The sequence below is a fragment of the Ziziphus jujuba genome, chromosome 1, assembly GCF_031755915.1.
Source record: "Ziziphus jujuba cultivar Dongzao chromosome 1, ASM3175591v1".
Taxonomy (NCBI): Eukaryota; Viridiplantae; Streptophyta; class Magnoliopsida; order Rosales; family Rhamnaceae; genus Ziziphus; species Ziziphus jujuba.
The window spans coordinates 3856171-3875049 of NC_083379.1; the positions used below are offsets into that span (position 1 = coordinate 3856171).

The 18879-nt window shown below is 33.3% G+C and overlaps 1 protein-coding gene across 2 annotated transcripts; it reads right to left on the bottom strand.

The window, feature by feature from the left end:
- Window positions 1-1656: 1656 nt before the first annotated feature.
- Window positions 1657-17220, bottom strand: LOC107411560 (uncharacterized). 2 transcript variants are annotated; one of them, XM_048461881.2, is made up of 14 exons: window positions 17061-17220; window positions 16813-16934; window positions 15673-15816; window positions 14334-14464; window positions 12597-12830; window positions 12266-12426; window positions 11374-11474; window positions 10206-10361; window positions 9779-9834; window positions 9618-9675; window positions 2666-2786; window positions 2459-2569; window positions 2112-2266; window positions 1657-2022 (listed from the first exon to the last, which is right to left on the bottom strand). In XM_048461881.2, the coding sequence occupies exons 1-13, from the start codon at window positions 17068-17070 to the stop codon at window positions 2151-2153; spliced, it is 1521 nt and encodes a 506-aa protein (XP_048317838.2). In that variant the 5' UTR covers window positions 17071-17220; the 3' UTR covers window positions 1657-2022; window positions 2112-2150. The 2 variants fall into 2 exon arrangements, with proteins under 2 accessions (XP_048317838.2, XP_048317835.2); XM_048461878.2 differs by having other exon boundaries at window positions 2666-2789.
- Between the last annotated feature and the right edge of the window lie 1659 nt (window positions 17221-18879).

Consider the following 18879-nt stretch of genomic DNA (forward strand, 5'->3'; position numbering starts at 1 on the left):
TAATTGTTAAAAAATGAAAATCCATAGGTAAACCAATCCAATCCTCTCACTTGAGAAGGAAATGTTTTGGACGGAATGTTTTCCTGCCAACTATCCATCCTTCCCTTTCTTTCTTGATACCAAACAAGCTCAACATCCCTCTCTCTCACTTTGCTTTTATTTTTACATTATACCAAACAAAGCCTAGTTCAATGAAAAGAGAGAGAGATAAAAGAGTGTCAATCCCTTCTCTTTAAGCTCAATGTGATATAGTTACTGTTTGCTGCATTCCCATTCTCAGATGAAAAGATTTATAATGGATTATATTCCATCATTCTAAAAACTTTACAAAAAGCATTTTAAAGTCAAGACAGACAGACACCAAGATCATTTCCCTAACCCCTCTTTCTCTAGAGAGAAAGTGGTATTGTCAATAGGAGGGGGTAATTTTGTGATTTGCTTTTGGACAACCAAAGCATCATTCTGTCCTCACTTTTGATTTTTGATTTGAGTTTTATCACTTGAAAGACTTAAACTTTTGTATCAAGGACTCAACAAAACCCACCATAAAAACCTACCTTATGAAATATGTACTGTGTATTAAAATTCAAAGACATAACCCATCCTTGAAAAACATCAGCCGTCAAGTCATCCAGAAAGAGTTCAAAAGAATGACTTGTCTCCTTTGCTAAAAGTTATCAAAGTGTTTTCTGTAGCCATCCTTTACCTAAAGTGAAACTATTGTGAAAACCATTGTTTTCTGCAGGGATATAAAGAATCAAAACAAAACTCAACTGACCATTCCAACGATGATTCACAAACTGCCAGCTCAAAAGAAATGAATAAATAAATATAAGCTACTAATTGTTTGGTATAAATTAACACCACGTTTATTCAAATTTCAAGCAGTGCCATGGATCCAAATCCTAAACATACATCCTATTAAAACTAAATATATTCCCTGGTTTTCACTGGCGCATATTTGGTAAAAACGGAATTAGGGAAAGAAGTGGAAATCCCAAGACCATTAAATAAAAAGGCTTTAGAACTATCCCAAACTATGTGGCAGCTAATAGATTTTAGATTAAGATTTCCTCTCAGATGGTTGATTTCCAGAAAATTTTCAACAGCCTCAAATTTGTAGACCTAGTCTTACTCTTACACATTCTGAAATTGGTTCAAATTTGTGATTCGACTGCCGGAATTTTTTTTGTTCTGTTGGATACTTCAATTGTTAATCCACTACGAAAACCAAGACAATCCTGGGTTAACAATAAAGTTCTGTAACCCAGAAATGAATAATTTGGATCGCTCATTGAAAGCTTGCATTGACTTCATCAAATATGATTTCAACTTCTAACTTGTGTGATTCTCCACTAGCTTAAACAAAGTGGAATTGCACTAAATTGTGTTCATCATGAAGACAAGTGCATTAGCATACATACCATGAATTCACAGGCTTACTGACTAAGCCATGCCATTCAACTCATTGTCCCAGCCAAAAGACCTCTACTCTACAATCTACCTTGCCGATAAAAAAAATCTAGTCTAGTTATCATGTAACCATTAAAGTAATGTTTTAGAAGCCAAAAATACAAAATTGAGATGGGGCTATGCTCAGAGAACGAGAAATATTACTTCCCATCATACATTACACAATCATAAATCTAAAAGGTCTTGATAAAATAAATTCACTTTTCTAGAAGCCCATTTCTCCATTGAAGCATCAAAGAATTTATCTACATAATTTAGGAATTTATCTACATAATTTAGCAAGAGTAAAAACCTTTTTCTGACTTACTGGCCATTTAGTCCTAACTTTATACTGGGCAAAAAACAAAAGAAAAAAAAAAAAAAATCTCAAATTCTACCATGTACATGTTTTGAACAGTACTTGTAAACAAGAAGCAGTATTGAAATCTAAATACAAAAGGTGTGATCATCAGACCTGCACCTTGCCTATATTGTTTTCTCCTCTCATGAGCAACTAATTAAGCATTGCGGGATGATTTCGGAAGAGCCTTGTGCCAAGTAGTGTTGTCACTGCCATAAGCACCAGCAACAAAGGAAATTCTCAGATTTTCACATTTTGGAAACCTATCTGTAAAACGAATTCCCTAAATCACACTCACCGTTGACATTTCTTTAAGCTTGTGTATGGTTATCAATAACTACCACTGCATGTAAAACAATCCTTCCTGAGATCCAAGCCATGCCCCAGATTCATAACTTTCTGGTTGAAAGTACTCTTGAAAGCTTTGTCCTTCATCTGGCAAAACCATTAATCCTGGATAGGAGTTGAATTTTACAGTAAACAAAATGAAATATATAAAAATGTACAAAAAAACAAGAAAACATACAAAAAATATATAAATAAATAAAAATAAGTCAAAGATGGTCCTCAAAATATAGAAATAAACATATAAAAATATAAGAAAATGCCACAAAGAGCACTGCATCTATGAGCAATAGCGAGTACTTTCTGCTCTCCGCCAACACACAGTTGAGGGGACAGAACTAGAGAATTTATCCTCAAATAGCAGTTCGCCAGACTTGATACTCCAAAGCCTTAAGTTGCAGTCCTCTCCACCTAAAAACAAAAGTTATGAGAGAAGCTACAATTTAGGAACTTCTTGGGAAAATGAGAGAGAGAGAGAGAGAGATTTGACTTGAGCAGCAAAAGTACCTGACATGAGAAATTTCTCAGATGGATCAACTCCGATTTGTATACGAGTATGGGAATTCACATGTCCCTCATAAGATTGTATAGATCCTCTCTGGACTAGACGAAGGTCATAAAGCTTTACCTGCTATCAATGAATCTCCTTCAAATTGATGTGAAATGAACAAGATATGCGTGCAGTGTAATGCAATAGCTAAACATATAATTCAACCACTTGAAAAGCATTTTTATGTCAAGTGATCCATGGGTGGAATGTCCAAACATGAAAGCTATGTGATACAAGAACATGTCCATGCACAAGGGACATTTATATGCCCAGGGAATAATCAATTGCAACAAGAAACAAGCTCATAGTCATAGTGCAGATTAAGCAAGTAGTTACACATTCAACCCAATGAGTAAAAGATAAGGAAAGCTTTATTAATTCAGAAATGAACAATGCAATAGTATAAACCACATAAGAACAAAATGATAATGGATATAACTCTACAAAATGTTACATATGACAGCAACCTTCAACCGTCCACACCCTCTTCATCTTTTCCCATTGTTCTGTAATTTATCTCAGACGTGTGTGTGTCAGTATATAATCCATCCCATTATCTCCGGTAACATCATTACCCAATAGCAGTTTTCCATAATTGACATCATCAACATCCATGATGCAAGATGGAAACAACCTCGGAAAACTTATCAGAGAAGAGGAAAAACAGATTCTAAGGCCCAAACATTAATTTGGCATGATCTAGGACAAGATGGGCTTACTTGGGATCTTCAAGGATTTTAGTAGGTTAATTTAGTTTCCTATTTTTAATTAGAGTATTTTATTATTTAATTAGGTTTCCTATTATTTTCAGTTTCTTAATGTTATTAGTTTCCTTATTTAACTAGGTTTCCTATTATTTTAGTTTCCTAATCTTATTAGATGATTTTAATATAAATAGGGTTCTTTGTAATTCTTGGAGGGGTTAATCAATATTACAAAAAATTTTATGAGATTATTTTCTCTGGTTTTGTGTGATGCAAAACAAACTTAAGTGTGATGCCTAGGGTTTTGGGAGTGATTCCTAAAATCAAACTAGTGTGATACTAGAATCCTATCTATTTCTTTTCTATTTTCTTTCTTTCCATATCTGTCCTACATCAGTTTGGTATCAGAGACTGGTTCCAACCCTAGCCGCATAAGCAGTTCCGTCAACAGTAATTCTTCGGCGTGAACAGTAACTCGTAGTGTGAACAGTAACCCTTAACAGTAATCCGATGTGAACAGTATCCGGTGATTAGATTGTTTCTTTGAATTAAGGAATCATGACTATGAGATCTGGAAAGAGTTTTAGAGGTAGAATAACTGACAATCAATTTGAAGAATTATTTATTTGTAGGGTCGAACAAGTGGAGTCTCTTAATGTTTGGGCTAGTAATATTAAAGCCCAAATATCTCAACCTAGCAGTTCTTCAACTAACAATGAACAAGATGAGAATCCTGAAGCCAATGATGATAAAAGTCAAGAGAAGCTACCAGCAAAGACAATTGCTCCAGTGCCTTTCCCTACAGCCCAACAGACACCTAATTGGGTGAGAGATATAATGCAATCAACACAAGGACGTCACAATACTTTTGATGACATCACAAAGAGGGTAAAGATTGAAGTACCAGATTTCAAAGGTAAAGTAAATCCAACTGAGTTTGCTGATTGGCTTTCTTCCATTGAAGAATATTTTGATTGGTATGATATGGATGATGATCGGATAGTAAGGTTCGCTAAGATGAAGCTAGTAGGTCTTGCCAAAATTTGATGGGTGGGTGTTGAAGGAGATTTAAGGAGAATGGGATTACCACCCATTGGTACTTGGCAAGAGATGAAAGTTAAGCTCAGGGAAAAATACATGCCTACCAATTACTATGATAAATTATGTGAGCAAGCAATCAACTTGAAGCAAAGTAATTTGTCAGTTGCTGAGTATATGCAGAAGTTTGATGAGTTGAAGACTCGAAGCCAACTACTTGAAGATCCAAGGCAAACATTAGCAAGATTTAAATCTGGTTTGAGATCCGACATTAGGAGAGAGCTACTAAGACAACCTATCTACGGCATAGAGCAAGCTTTTAAAGTTTCTTTGGATTTGGAAGAGTATCTTGGAAGTTTCAAAAGACCTGATATAAATCGGAGCAACAGAGTTATAGCAAATCAGCCTTCAAAACAACCTATGAAGGCCAAGGTACCTTTTCCTAATGCTTTTGCACTTAGAGGAAAAGGCAACCAATGTTTCAAATGTGGACAGCCTGGTCATATGGCATATAATTGTCCTAAAAGAAACCTACATCTTGATGTAGAACATCATGAAGAACCTGATCAACAAAGAGAGGAAGATGAAGACAATTTCAACTATGGAGTTTATAATCCTAATGACTTGGAAGAAGATGAAGTAGATACTTCATTAAATGTTGTTGTTAGACGTATCCTTTCAATTACGAAAGATGAGAAGGAAGATTGGAAACGCACCTCTATTTTTCAAATGTTGGTTCGTTGTGAAAATCAAGCACAAAAACTTATCATTGATGGTGGTAGTAGTATGAATGTTGTTTCGGCATCTATGGTACGACGATTAAAACTTTCTATTGAACCGCATCCACATCCATATAAAGTAGCATGGATTGACAGTACTTCAATTCCGGTAACCCAATGCTGTCTAGTTTCTTTTTCATGTGGGGTTTAGAATGACTCAATTTGGTGTGATGTGATTCCGATGAAAGTAACACATATTCTTCTTGGTCGTCCTTGGTTTTATGATAGAGATGTGTTTCACTGTGGGAGAGAAAATACCTACTCTTTCATGTTCAAAGGTAGGAAGACTGTGTTGAAGCCTATGACGGTAGCTGAGATGGATAAATATAAGATGGAAAAAACAAGTAAGGTTTCTAACAATCCACAAAAGTCTACATATTCTTACTAAGAAGAATTTTGAGCGAGAAAGTAAGAAAAATGGAGTTATATATGCTGTTCTAGCAAAGGAAACAAAGAAGGAAACAGCAATCAGCAAGCAAACGTTTCCAGTAGAGATTCAGAAGTTGCTGTCTGATTTTTCAGATTTGGTTCCGGAAGAGTTTCCAAGTGAATTACCTCCTTTACGTAACATTCAACATGCCATAGACCTTGTACCAGGAGCTCAATTACCTACTCTTCCAGCATATCGTATGAATCCTAGCGAGCATGCGGAGCTTAAGAGGCAAGTGGAGGAGTTGCTGTCCAAGGGATTCATCCGTGAGAGTTTAAGTCTTTGTGCTGTTCTTGCTTTGCTTACACCCAAGAAAGATGGGAGTTGGCGAATGTGTGTTGATAGTCGTGCGATTAACAAGATTACAATCCAACATCGCTTCCCTATCCCTCGATTTGATGACATGTTGGACATGATGGCTAGTTCGTGTATATTTTCAAAATTGGATCTAAAGAGTGGATATCACCAAATTCGTCTAAGGCCCAGAGATGACTGGAAAACAGCTTTCAAAACAAAGGATGGTCTTTATGAATGGCTGGTAATGCCATTTGGTCTTTCAAATGCTCCAATTACATTTATGAGGTTTATGAATCAAATTCTACAGCCATTCTTTGGTAAATTTTTGGTAGTATATTTTGATGATATATTGATATATAGCAAGAGCAGGGAAGACCATCTTTCACATTTGCAGCAAGTTATGGGAGTTCTTCGACAAGAGAAGCTCTACATAAATTTGAAGAAATGTTGTTTTATGACATCATCAGTGGTATTCTTAGGTTATGTTTTTTCGTCAAGAGGACTGGAAATGGATCCTTTGAAGATTAAAGCTATCCTAGAGTGGCCAATTCCTAGTTCATTGCAAGAGGTACGAAGCTTTCATGTATTAGCTACATTTTATCGAAAATTTATTCGAAATTTCAGCTCGATTATGGCTCCAATAACTGATTGTATGAAGAAAAACCAATTTCTTTGGACCAAGACAGCAACAAAAGCTTTGGAAGAGGGTAAGAAAAGATTGGCTGAAGCACCGATTCTTCGACTACTAGATTTTTCGAAGGTTTTTGAAGTAGCATGTGATGCATCTAATGTGGGAATTGGTGGCACACTTAGGCAAGAAGGGCATCCTATTGCATTTTTTAGTGAGAAATTCAATGAAGCTAAGCAAAAGTATTCTACTTATGATAAAGAATTTTATGCGATGGTTCAAGCTTTGCGATATTGGCGTCATTATCTCATATCAAAGGAGTTTATTCTATTTTCAGATCATGAAGCCCTCAAGTACACCAACTCACAAAAGAAGATGAATTATCGGCATGGGAAATGGATTTCTTTCTTGCAAGAATACTCATTCCTTATCAAACACAAATCTGGTGCAGAAAACAAGGTTGCTAATGCATTGAGTAGAGTTGTGTATATATTAGCTTCTATGGCAATTCAAGTTGTGGGGTTTGAATCTCTTAAAAGGGATTATCCTTCTTATAAGGATTTCAGCCTTATACATGCAGTTTTAACAAGAGGACAACTAGGTGAATATCCTAATTTTTTACTACATGATGGTTATCTTTTTAAGGAAACCAAACTTTGTTTGCCTAATACATATTTACGTGAGCAAATGATATGGGAATTACATGGTGGAGGGGCAGCTGGTCATTTTGGAACAGATAAAACCATAGCCATGGTTGAAGATCGATTTTATTGGCCAACTTTGAAGAGGGATGTTATCAAAACAATTTCTCGATGTCGAATATGTCAGTTATCAAAAGGAAAAAAGAAGAATACAGGTTTGTATATGCCTCTTCGCATACCTCATGAGCCATGGAAAGAGTTAAGCATGGATTTTGTTTTAGGATTACCTAAAACAATAAGGGGGCATGATTGCATAATGGTTGTGGTTGATAGATTTTCAAAAATGGCACACTTTATTGCCTGTTCAAAGACCATGGATGCCATTCACATAGCTAAATTATTTTTCAAAGAAATAGTTCGTCTTCATGGACTACCTATGACAATAGTTTCAGATCGGGATGTAAAGTTTATGAGTTATTTTTGGAGAACCTTATGGAAGACAATGAATACCAAATTGAAGTTCTCTTCTGCTTTTCATCCACAATCAAATGGTCAAATAGAAATTGTAAATCGAAGCTTGGGAGATTTACTTCGCTGTTTAGTTGGAGATCACATAACTAGTTGGGATCAAATACTTCCTATGGCAGAATTTGCATATAATAGCTCCATAAATAGGAGCACAGGTCGCAACCCATTTGAAATTGTAACTGTGATGCTCCCTAGGAAGCCTATTGACTTGGTTCCTTTGCCTTTGGCAGCAAGACCAAATGCTGAAGCTGAAACTTTTGGAAGACACATTCAAGAAATTCATGATAATATTCGCAGAAAAATTGCTCTAAATAATGAAAGCTACAAGGCACATGCTGATTTGAAGAGAAAATTTGCTGAATTTAATGAAGGGGATATGGTAATGGTTCGGATAAGGCCTGAACGTTTTCCTAGGGGCACTTATAAGAAGCTACATTCAAGGAATGTTGGTCCATATACGATTTTAAAGAAAATCAGCTCAAATGCCTATGTCCTTGATCTACCAAAGATATGGGTATAAGTAATGTCTTCAATATTGAGGATCTAAGTTCTTATGAGGGACATGAAAGTAATACAGCAAGTGGTAGCAAGGCAGCAAGTCTACCATCTACATTTCGATTAAAAGAGAAAATTGAAGATGTTGTTGATCATCAAATAGTATCAACTAGAGGTGGAGGATATCAACGGTATCTTGTCAAGTGGAAGAACCGACCACTTTCAGATTGCACATGGATCACTAACCAAGAATTTCAGAAACTCAATCAAGACCTCTATGATCAATTTCATACTATCAACTCGCCGAGGTCGAGTTTTTCTAAGCCAAAGGGAATTGATGCAAGATGGAAACAACCTCTGAAAACTTAACAGAGAAGAGGAAAAACAGATTCTAAGGCCCAAATATTAATTTGGCATGATCTAGGACAAGATGGGCTTATTTGGGATCTTCAAGGATTTTAGTAGATTAATTTAGTTTCCTATTTTTAATTAGAGTATTTTATTATTTAATTAGGTTTCCTATTATTTTCAGTTTCTTAATGTTATTAGTTTCCTTATTTAACTAGGTTTCCTATTATTTTAGTTTCCTAATCTTATTAGATGATTTTAATATAAATAGGGTTCTTTGTAATTCTTGGAGGGGTTAATCAATATTACAAGAATTTTTATGAGATTATTTTCTCTGGTTTTGTGTGATGCAAAACAAACTTAAGTGTGATGCCTAGAGTTTTAGGAGTGATTCCTAAAATCAATCTAGTGTGATACTAGAATCCTATCTATTTCTTTTCTATTTTCTTTCTTTCCCTATCTGTCCTACATCAATCCATCATCCAACAATGCAAAAAGAGGTTGCCAAATGCAAAATAAACCCAAAGACAATGACAAAGGTATAAAGCTATATGGGTGATCATGAACTGATTGAAGCAACATTAAATTAAGCAATTTCCTAATATCAATGCATTAGAAACCTCATCACCAGAAAGTTGTGCTAAGGGATAAGGATCATGTCAACTGAGATTGACACCCACACCATGAGGATGTAGGTTCGAGACACTCCTCCCTCCCCTTTAGAGTAGAAATTATTATAACCCACTTTTTAAAAAAATAAAATGAAAAATAAAAATAAAAATAAAAAATAAAAAAGAGGAAAAAGAATAAGGATCATAAAATTCCAATTCAAAGAGAAAGGAGCAGCAAGAAAACGTAGACAGTGAAAGACCAATGACAATGCTTATGCTTTCAACTTCTTGCACTAAAAAGCAATAACAAATGGCTTCAACAGAAACATATTACTGCAGAAAACTGAATTTCTAAGCATCTTTGTCAACATATATTTGAAATAGGAATGGAAATGAAGTCGAAAACTAACCGATCCATCCATGGAGCTTGCCAAGAAGTACTGGTCATCGAACATGAGTGATGCTAAACTAGAATTTCAAACCCACAGCAAAGGTTATGGAAACTAAAAATCTAAAACTAAGTAATGCCAATAAAAAGGCCAGCCCAAGATAAATTGTAAAGCTGACTAACCATGAGATAGATGAAGGCAGAAAAACAGTCTGAGAACGACATATGTTTCCAGAGAGCTGCATAAAAAGAAATATGCAAGCATTATCCATAGCTTCTCCAAGTAGAGCTACCAAACAGAAAGGTATCACAAAAATGCCCAAATATGGGCTTTGTACTTGATTAATAAGTTTGTCTGAGTTACCTAAGTGAATAGAAGCAATTTTTCAAAAAAACAAGACAATGGACAAAATCTTAGTTATTAAACATCTAAACATGCCATTGTAATAAACTAATTTAAATTGTAAAGACAAAGCCATATCAAGATCTACAATATCATTGGGCAGACATAACAGCACTTCAAAACCAATAATTCACCAAACAATTTGCTTGCTAATAAGATAGAAGTTAGAACAGAACAGTTTTTCTGTGTCAGCAAAGAAATCAATACCTTAAACCACCGTTGCGTAGATTTTCCAGCAGTGTTATCCAGAGGCAACTGATGTGTTCTAGGTCTAACAACTCTATCAGAAACACTTTCTGGTCTCTGACGAACATCCACAGTTACAATTGCCCCATTTCTGAGTCCACATAAAACAACATTTCCCTACAAAAAGATATAAACAAGATCAGTTCCAAAAATTCCATAACTGCAATCAATGAATGTAAATGTTGAGATCATAAAATTCTGTATTTGAATCCTACTGCCCTATAAAAATTGCAAACACTGGTAAAATAATGAAAAAATATTTAGAAACTGTTAACCTCCATGTTTGATAATTTACAGTTTGTTTGTTGAGTTGACTTTACATGCATAAATGGGTCCATTTCCATATACGTTTAAGCCTTTAATTAGTGTTTGTTTTAGCTCAATTGCAAAAATGCTTTCCCATATGGTGTTATCCAGGAACAATCCTACATGGAGCAACTACCTTGGTACATTGCTCAAGCAGAGTTAGCTCTGATATACCAACTAAAGAAAGCAACATGTGGAACAAAACAGTCATCTAAGACATGATTTGACAATGCTGTTAGTCTTGTTAGTCTTGTTATCTCCTTTGGTTTATCCAGACGACATTTATCACATTGTGTTTGTAAAATATATATAAAAAAAAAAAAAAAAAAAAAAAAAAAAAAAAAGTGGTATCAATTAAAATATAAAAAGAAGTGTTATCAATTATATATGTGATTGACATCACCGAATCCGTCATAAAAGTTTTGGAATTGAAGAGGTAAAGAACAACTTCAAGGAAATCTTTCAGACAAGACATGCTAACTTAGAGAGGAACCATACAACCAAAGCTCCTTGGCTCCTTTAAAAACATTATAAATAGCGCAAGAAAAAATAGAATCCTGCTAGGAAACCGAAATATTTTATTATGACAAGACAAGACATTAAATTCATTTTAGGATTAAGGCACCGATTGTGGAAAACTCAAAGAAGGTCCAATAGGAAGCCATAACCCACATCCTCAGATACATCAAGAGGACAAGGGAATGTACTACCACTACCAATTTTTATGTCTCAGTAAATTACAACAGTACAAGCCAAATCTAAGCTCACTTAGTTAAAATAAAAAATAAAAAATAAAAAGTATCGCTCAGAAAAGATAAATTACCGAGTGCACAAGCTGCTGTGCCAAAACATCACTTTTACTATGCAACATCCAAAATGCCCATCCTGTTCCTAAATCAACTAAAGCAGCTCCCCTACTGGTCCCTACAACAACCAAAGGGATAAAAATATGGCATCCAAGAAATGCTCAACCAAATATATCAAAGACCAATGACTATTTAATTTCCCTCCAAGTCACAAAATTTGATAATTGTTGAAATTATTTTAATAACATAAACAGCTTCGAGCTGTTATTCTCAACCAACAGTCGCATACTACCTACCAAGTGAACATTAAATTTTAAGCCTTAAAAAATTATCAATAAATAAGATTAACAATTTGAGGCAAGAACAACATCAAAGTAGACAGTAAATCCACTACTTGTTAATAAATGACTATGTATAAGCATAGTCAGCCAGAAAAAAGTTTGATCCATTCAACATTTTACACTAAATTAAACAGAAGCCAATTGTAGCTATGAGTCTACACACGAAATTTATATCGGCGGAGCAACTTATACACAAAAATTCATATCTAACATTAACCATAAGTTTGGTATTTGACTTCCACAGTTCAATCAAGGAAAAGAAAAGGCAAAAGAAAAGTGAAACGCATATATATTTCCATGGAAAAGAGAACATGAAAATTTTATTTTCATATATTATTTATATATAAAAAAATTTTCATAGCTTCTTTAAATAATAAAAACTAAATTTTATACTTTTCTTTTCCCTCATGGATTTAGAACACCAAACTTACCCAAAGCATCTAAACAAATGAACATCAACACTAAATTCAACACCAACATAATGCAACTACAATTTATTCATTGGTTTTTTTTTTTTTTTTTTTTAATAAAAGAAAGAAAGGTAAGAAAAACAATAAATTGAGCGTACCAATCACTGCTCGATTCTCATTAAATCCACAATCTGCTGTCCAAATAGTACAATTAAACATTCCAACTTCTTGTATCCTTGTAGAATAAAAATCTAAGGGTTCAACGAGATTAAGAACACAAAGGGATCCACCATGTGACTCCGATCCCAAAGTAGATATCCTGATTAGCTATGTTAAGGCGTTACAAATTTGATATATATAGATATGTCATATAGTGACAAACATAGAAGGAATTAAAAGTGTAGCAAAATAACAAGAACTATCCAAACCAGGTAGAACATGGAATATGAGAAAATGTTAGTGAATCCATGTCATGCAAGGGTAGGATACAAGGCATGCGGGATGTTAGAACCATCATCTGTTGCACAAGGATGGTTCTTCCTAAACAATTTGATAGAAGATATATTTGATGACATTAGTAATGAACCTCTTGCAGGTCGGCATATATTCCTAGGGAATTTAGAACACTCTTTTCTGTTTCCTTTAATGATTGGCCATGCAAGATCTGGAATGCATTGCGTCCCGTAATCGAAACTTTGACCAACTTTTCCAACTTCAAAAAAACTGCAAGAGTACCAATCTTCAAAAGCAATAGCTAGTAATAAGTTGTTTATGAAACAAAAAACACATAAAAGGCAAACAAGGAACCATATTAACAATGACAAGTTGTGCAAAGTAGAACATGTATAATAATTAAACATCAATTTGTAAGACAATGATAATAGCAGTATGGATATGATCGAAGGAAAATTGATGAAGCAGACCAAATAAACAAGAAAATGTGTCAAAGACCTGATGTAATAAATTGCTAAGAAACTAAAAGAATATTTTGAACTTGTGACATATTGATATACCACATGAAAAGTTAGGATATCACTTTTCAAAAAAGCATGTATAAGTCTCATGACATGCAAAATATGTTATTCACAATTTTTGCTTACAAATAATTAAGGGCAGTAATATGGTCTGGATACTTATTTCTTGCATAAGCAAAAATATTTAAATTATTAATAAGCTATATATTTAAGTGTTTACATCTACAATTATCTGGGGTTCTAACAGATTTCTTATCATAGATTTTAATTTTATTGCAATAGATTGTTCAATGAATGAAATTATGAAACTACAAAGTCCACAATAATGAAGATGTTAGCATTGATGTCAAGTTATTAAAAGGTTAACATCAATAGATTCAATATATATTTAGTTCAAAGTGTTAAGTTACCACAGTCCCTAAAGCTTACACTATCAATAAATGGATGTAACTATGCATATCAAGCTAATAAAATAAAAAGTTAACACTCCCATTACATGCACTCATATAATAAAGGAACAAAAATTAAGCCATATAGATGTAGTACAGTAAATTAAAAATAATAATGATAATAAAGGTCAACAAGATTTAAACACAAGACCAGTATAGATAATTAGGTTATGATACCATGTCCAAGGTATAAATGTTCAATTGCTCCATGATAATAAAAGGAAAAAGCAATATTAATACTTCTTCCTCCTATTTTCATTCTATTTCCTTCTTTTATTTTTTTGGTTTTTAGCACAATACTAAGGGTACATTTGGAAGTGATTCCTTCAAGTGATTTTTCAAGAATCACCTAATTGGTCTTCTAGAATCACCAAATAGGTGATTTTTCTACGACAAAATCACTAAGAATTATTTTAGATTCTTTTTGCCAAATACTATAGAAAGTGTTTTTACTCATTCTACAGCGCTTTTAAAGTCACTCCCAAATGGGCTCTAAGACAATTGGAAGTATACTTGTAGCATAAAAAGGTATACATGTCTTAATCTTAGAATAGACAACTACACATGTTAAATAACTTGTGTCATGCATTACTTTACATTCTTTCACAAAACCCTCAAACATTTAATAGTGGTTATATTCTCCATTTTATTCTGGGAGATGACTCACTTTCAGAATCTTAAAACCAAATGAGCAGTTATTTATATTCAAGAAATCATACATATTGTCATACCATTAAGGAGGAGTTTTAATATCCTGCACATTCATTGGACAAACATGCAGAATCACATTGCTCTATCTATACCTTAAAGAATTATTTCTGCCGCCTGTTAATAAAACATCTGTTTGAGTTTGACCCTCTGGCGTCTGAACACCCATGTGTATCTGTTCCAAAGCACCATAGGGTATCTTTTGCGTTCCACTATACTTCCACACCTGCAATGGATGAGTTTTAAGTATAAGTGGATAAATTTCACACAATGGCATAACAAAGGTACCCCAAAATAAAAAGAAAAAAAAAATCTGAAACATTTAGCTTAGGATTATCAAAAGAATTTTTCAAAATAAGCCAGAAGTCATGTAACAAAATAATCATGATTTGGCCATGAAGAAGTAGTTTATATGCAATTTAGGGATCAACTTCTGCTTTCTCTAATATTTAACTTCTTAAGTTGGGAGAATTATCTGCAATGATCTTATGAGCAATCATAAATTGCTTCCAAAAGTGAAACCGACCTCTAACCACCATCACCATCTTCTTTTTCCCAGATCTAACTATTATCAAGTTCCATTAGGTTGAATAAATAAAATAAAATAAAATATTAAAAAAACCCACTTTTAATTATATTTTTTCTCCTGGTCAGTTTATCAGGTTTTTTTCTCACACCATTACATAACTATCATCAACCAGTTAAAGTCTCTCCTTTTTCCACCTTAAACCCTTATATGCTTCCCCTTTAACCCTAGCGTATAAGGCACGCCCAAGGTCCAAATCATATCAAGGGATCATCAGCTTTATATATGTTCGGTTATGTACTCCAAAGGGTCACATAATAATGCGAGGAAAGGAGGAATTTTATTTTATTAACCTCCAAATATGATAGAAACCTCAACTCGAAGCTTAACAATTCAAAATCATATTCAAGCATAAACACCTGGCAATGTAGAATACAGAGATTACTATTATTATGTTTTAGGATGATTTTAGGAATTAGTGTTTCATCACTTTGGGAACTTGTTAGAATTATTATTCTTAAATAGTATTCTTAATTAGGTGGATAGATATTGAATAATTTACATAGGCATTCTCTCCCCTGGATTTTTCTTTCTCTCGTCTTCTTTCCCTATATTACTCTATCCTCTATCCTCCTCTCCTCTTTCCCAGGTTCTACAACAACAGGTTAGTTGAATTCTCCCACAATTCACATAAAATAAATTCAAAGAAGTTGTGATGCAAGACCAGGATAGAGAAAGAGAAGAGGGAGATAAGAAGGAGACGATTCTGAAGGAAAATCTTATAAGCACCTAACTTAGCAATTATTATTTGCAAAGTATAAGTCAATTTCTGTGGCCTTTTTATCTGTCACTGCAACTATGAGAAAAAAGAATTTTCAACATTCAAAATGCATCTTAAATCAACATACCAAAGGACAGGATGCTTGTGACTTTTGGAATTCCTCCTCGAAGTTACAGTTCCCTTTATTAGAAGCAATAGAATTACCATGCAACTCCCTGAACTGAAGTAATTTAGAAGTTTTCAGCCAGATTCGCCTACATGACTTGGTTACCTGTGACAGTATGAAACTCATAAGCCTCAAATATTTTACAAAAACTAGACAGCTTAACTTAAAGCATGCCACAGAAGCAACCAAGAAAAGCACTACTGTAACATGTCATGTTGAAAGCCGAAGAATAATAATTTTTTAGCAGTCCATTGTTAGCAATACCAGTCATTGTTGACTGATAAATGAATTTAGCAATTTCTAGAAATAAAAGTATGTTGGGCAACCCAAACACAAAGATAATTGAAAATGACGTATTTTCATAGCAAATGCTTTTCTAAATATTTTTAACACCAAAAGGACAACAAAAACAACAACAACCAAAGAAATACTTAGTTTTGAACAATCATCATACAAAATATCAAAAGATGGACCTAGGCTATCTATGATCTGAATATCTCCATTGGATAAGCCTAAATGTATACGGCTGACTGTCCACTGATTATGCACATTTAAAGCTCAAATCAATTGCTCATAAAATTTCCTTCTTGTTGAAATGATCCATAACAAGTAAGAAAAATCACTTCAACCCCATCCAAAGCCTTCAACCTAATCAAAGCCACAATGCCCTTCAATTATCACCCATCTCCTAGTTTTTCAAAGATCCAAACAATCTACACTTCCTCGTATATCAAGACAAGACCAAAGCTTTTTACCAAATTGACTCATTAATTTTGTCTACAAAACTACAAGCACATATTTGATGTGTCCCAATTCCATTGTCAATAAACCACAATGTGAGCATACCAGAACTCAATACTTGAGAGTTGAGACATTGCAAACTTGTAGTAAAATCAACAAGTTTAAATTTACAGCACCATCCTTTCGAAAAATACATTCCACAATCCAACAAATATTAACTTTCAAAAAAAAAAAAAAAATAAATAAAAACAAAAACAGAGTATATGACACCACGAAAAGCCCTTCTAAGAGACACAACAAGATATTCCAGATTAGAAAAAATAAATAAAAACATGAGCATGGAACCATAGAATAATGTACCTTGGTTGGTTTAGAAACCGCCTTTTTAGGAGCATATGAAGAGGATGGAGCAGAGCCAGGCATTGGGCTCTTAATGGTGAAGTATCTATTCTTCTCCGGATCATAATAAAACCCAGGAATATCTAATCCCAAAAATCGTAATTTACCAATCAAACCAAATTCCAGAAGAGTAAAAACAAAAACAAATTAGAAAATAACCGAAAAAAAAAAAAAACCCACTTTATAAGGAAGAAAAAGATGAAGAATACCTTGAGGCATATTTTTTTTTTTGCACAGCGAGAAATACTCGCAGAGTTGGCAAAAGGTTTAGAATTAAGAGGCAGGCAGACAAGTAGAAGAAAGCTGTGCTGAGCTTCAAACAAGAAAATCTTCAGGAATCTGATTGCCGGAGCAGAGGAGGTGGAGTAAAGAACAAATTTTGGGCCTTTCCGAGCCTAAAATTTAGGGCTTGGACTATAAATATTTTGGCCCATATAAACGGGTTCATGTATAATTGTGACTTTAGTTGCAGTTTCGTTATTATTTTTATTTTTTTGCCCAAATATGTAATATAATATGTGGCTTTTATTTGCTTAATGAGAATGTTGTTATGATGAATATATATTAGTGGGTATATGTATAAATTGTATATATATCATGGACTCTTCAAAATTTAGGAAATAAACTGGATTGTTTTATATTTAGGATATATTTGATTTATGAAATAAATATAAAAATAAAATATTTATTTTATAAATTTAGTTTTTTTTTTTTAATATTTGATAAATTTTTAAATTTGATAATAGTTATTCCATAGAATAGATATGTTTTCATTTGTAAAAATAATAATTACTTTTTAAAACTTCAAAGTTTTTATTATTTTGAAACATTCTTATTATATTTAGATTTATGTATTATTACATATTAAAAATATATAAATAAATATAAAATTTAATCTTTAGTTAATTTTTACCAAATTTGATCATTTAAAAAAAAATATTTATAAAGGCTAAGTGAATATTTTAACCAAGGAATTATAATTTCTTTTTTCATTTTTATTTTCATAAATAGTTATTTGTATTTTTAAAAGAATGGTTATTATGACCCATATTTATGGAGATCACTCACTTATCCTAAGTCCATTCGAAGCAAAATGTTTACTGAAACCCAAAAGAAAAAAAGGGTAGCTTGATTATGCAAAGAGCCAAAGGTTAAAAATGTTCAATTACACTATACACATACAAACATACGTTTAAAATACTTGTCTAGAGCTGTATCTTCCTTTAGACAGAAACAAATTGATTCCATTCAAGTAATCAATATCATCATCTTATCGCGTGTATGAATTGCATTTATATTAGAAAATTTAGATTGGTTAAGTGAATTTTTAAGGAAAGGACTTCGCAATTTTATGATTGTTAGTTATGGCAAGACATGTCACTGAGGAAGTGTACTTAAAACATCTTCATTGAGGTTCATATGTGATGAACCGTTGTTAATGAGTTTGAAAGACTTTTGTTTTTTTAAGAGGTGGATAAGACATTGACACTTTAATTTTTCTCCTACAATTTTTTTTTTTTTTAATGTTTGTGCAAGGTACTAATAGTACATAAGTTGTCAAAAGTAGTGAATGATTAATTTCTAAATCGATAGTTCCTGTTTGTGTAACTTCTTTTATTACTAACAGGGGAGATGTTGATACAATTTTACCAGCGCCCTTGTGGTTAGTTTTTATTTACTGTCTCTTCAGTCCTTTTTTCTATCGTTATGTAATAATTATCTTCTCCATACACATCAACGAATCAAAGGAACAATAATTTTTCTATGAATTTTCCTTCTTGTATTTTTTGTATCAGGTTTTTCTGTCTCACATATAGTTTCAGAAAGCAGAACAGAACAGAGCTATAAAAGCTTTACTTTGGCTGTAAAATGTACCATCATTGGAGCATAAGACCAAATTGTTCACTTTTCTTTAAAATGGGAAATTAAATGTCACAGAATCTAATCTTGTTGATTGTGTTGAGCTAGGTGGGCAATGCAAGAGGGATTCTACATCAGCATGAGGGAGATAAATAGGGGGAACAAGAC